Source organism: Sinocyclocheilus rhinocerous, unplaced genomic scaffold (assembly GCF_001515625.1).
Source record: "Sinocyclocheilus rhinocerous isolate Xijiao unplaced genomic scaffold, SAMN03320098_v1.1 scaffold2012, whole genome shotgun sequence".
Taxonomy (NCBI): domain Eukaryota; kingdom Metazoa; phylum Chordata; class Actinopteri; order Cypriniformes; family Cyprinidae; genus Sinocyclocheilus; species Sinocyclocheilus rhinocerous.
Genome location: NW_015650320.1, coordinates 43813 through 46101, shown reverse-complemented (window position 1 = coordinate 46101; position 2289 = coordinate 43813). Strand labels below are relative to the sequence as shown.

Genomic DNA, 2289 nt, shown 5'->3' with positions numbered 1-2289 from the left:
ATAGGTAGCGGCAGGAATGCCAGCGCTCCTTCAGGGCTCACGGACGCCATGAATACAGGCCTTTGACGGGCAGGGAAATGTCACATCTGGGTGGCAGACTGACTCGAGGCGTACAGTACGGGCTGGGTTTCTCTGAGTATTGTGAGCCGTGTATGTGTGTGCCTCCAAACAGAGGATGATCCCAGTGTATTACAAAACATTTAGGCAGCATGATTCAAGGCTTAGCATAATTTCTGAGTTATCATTTCTACAAAACAAACCAGAATCAATACAAAAAATGGGGAAAAATAAAGTATTTTCATAAAACACCCTAAGAGAGAAACTCATTGCAGTACGAGTGGATCTGTACGTTTAACATCTGAGCAGGAGTAATAGCTAGTTATTGTTCCAGGGCACCTCCTGTAGACCTGAGGACTGTGATGAAGATGATGAAGAGGTCTTTCTCACCTTAGAGTCGGAGTTGAGCTCCAGAGCCGGGCCGTTTTCTCCAGCACCTGCAGCTTGACTGTAATCACTCACGTTCACCACAGGAGCTGCCGCCACACACACACACACAACACACAGAAACATACTGTTAGCCAGTAGTCCATTCGTTCATATCTTTAAACAGTGCTGTCAGAGAACACAGAGAGTATCCGAGACTTTTTTTTCCATTTAAACCGTTTGAACATTTGTGGGATTTTGAAATGAAGATGTGCACTATTTCCAGGTGACTAATCAAATGTAAGTAAATAAGACCTTCTCACATTCATGTTTATTTTTCAATTAAACTTTTTCCTCAAGCTGTTATGTTGGTCAATTCTTTAATTTTTATTGAAGAATTCTGAATTCAGTTAGAAAAGAATCAGTAGAAACACAGTGATCTCAGATGCCACTGTATGACTAAACATTTATATTTATCATTAAACACTGGGTTTAAAAAAATCATTAATGTTTATTAAAAATCAATTCATAAACACCTCAGCTGGAACAGGGTGGCATACATTTTGTACTGAAAATAATGTAATGTAACTAATTCTAATACAAATCTACTCTCTACTGCTCACATGATCAGTCACATGACTGTCAGCTGTAAACAGCTGTTTGTCTGTTAGTGCTTGGACAATAAATAAATTCATACTTTATTTATTAATATGAAAATAATAGAGTTTATTATTTGATTATTTAAATATCCTATTAAAAAAATTAGGAAAAACTGAAGCACTATGATGCACGTGATTTAAAAAATGTGGAAATTAGTAGAAATTATTTAATGCAAACTCTTATTTACATGAAGTTAAACATTTGACCCAGCTACATGTTTGACTAGTAAAATAATAATTTGTGCAAGCTCTAATTTACATAAATGTCTATAACAATTAAAGTATAATATAATTGCTGCACACTATAATAATGACCCATTTCAAAAGTTTGCGATTTTGTTCTCGTTTCTTTTCTTCTTTAAAGATCGCACTCGCTGTTCTCACACTGTAGTATTCTTCTAAGCAGTTTCCAGCATTTGAGCAATGAAAGCGTCCATGCGTATGCATTGCAGAAGAGCAACAGTTACTCTACAGGGCTTGGCAGCGGACAAAAATTGTTTACGAAATGACTTTTGGATCGATCCCTTCTTGTAAACTCAGAGATGTGGATTCAGACGGCAGTTAAAAGACCACACGACCTTGGCGTCTGTCAAAAACAGTAGGTAATTTAGTCAGAAATTGGGAGAAAAACACTGGATTTGGATGGCAATAAAGTCACTATATATATATACACTCTGTAAATGCTGAAATGACCTCAGGCCCCATGAGAAACAGTTACCGTCCAGCTTTATTCTGCAGTAAGCAATGATTTCTGTGACAGTGCATCCAGACTACCAACTACATCTGCCAAAACATGTAGTGTACAATGAGAACACATTATTATGAATACAACTTCCATTCCCAGTCAGAGAATGAAGCAGAATTAATATCAGCCAAGATTTTTCCTCTTTCTTGATTTCCAAGATTTAAGGAACACAAATTTGACTTCATGTAAAATAAACATAACTGGTCCCTGTTTACCGAATTAAACATACATGTGACGTACTCAGGCATCTACAATATTGCATACGCTACGATTTAAAACATTTAATGTTGCTTTCATATACTAAAAACAAACACCGTATTATACAGTATACTGCACAGTATGCAGTAAGCCAGTATTTCATTCCAAACATGGCCAAAACCTCAGCTGGGACTCTAAAGCCCTTGAGGTCAAATGACATTTACATCCAAAGACAACAATCACACACACACACACACACACACA

General features: G+C 37.0%; 2 protein-coding genes across 2 annotated transcripts in view; both read right to left on the bottom strand.

The window, feature by feature from the left end:
* LOC107711614 (uncharacterized) overlaps nucleotides 1–653 on the bottom strand; it is a 3898-nt gene extending 3245 nt beyond the window's left edge. The window contains exon 1 of the mRNA XM_016516615.1: nucleotides 448–653. Coding sequence (XP_016372101.1) covers nucleotides 448–570 — 123 coding nt within the window. The 5' untranslated portion in view covers nucleotides 571–653. The remainder of the gene's footprint in view (nucleotides 1–447) is intronic.
* The window catches only part of LOC107711607 (band 4.1-like protein 2), a 61243-nt gene that overhangs the window by 23443 nt on the left and 35511 nt on the right, over nucleotides 1–2289 (bottom strand). The gene's annotated exons all lie outside the window — the stretch shown is intronic.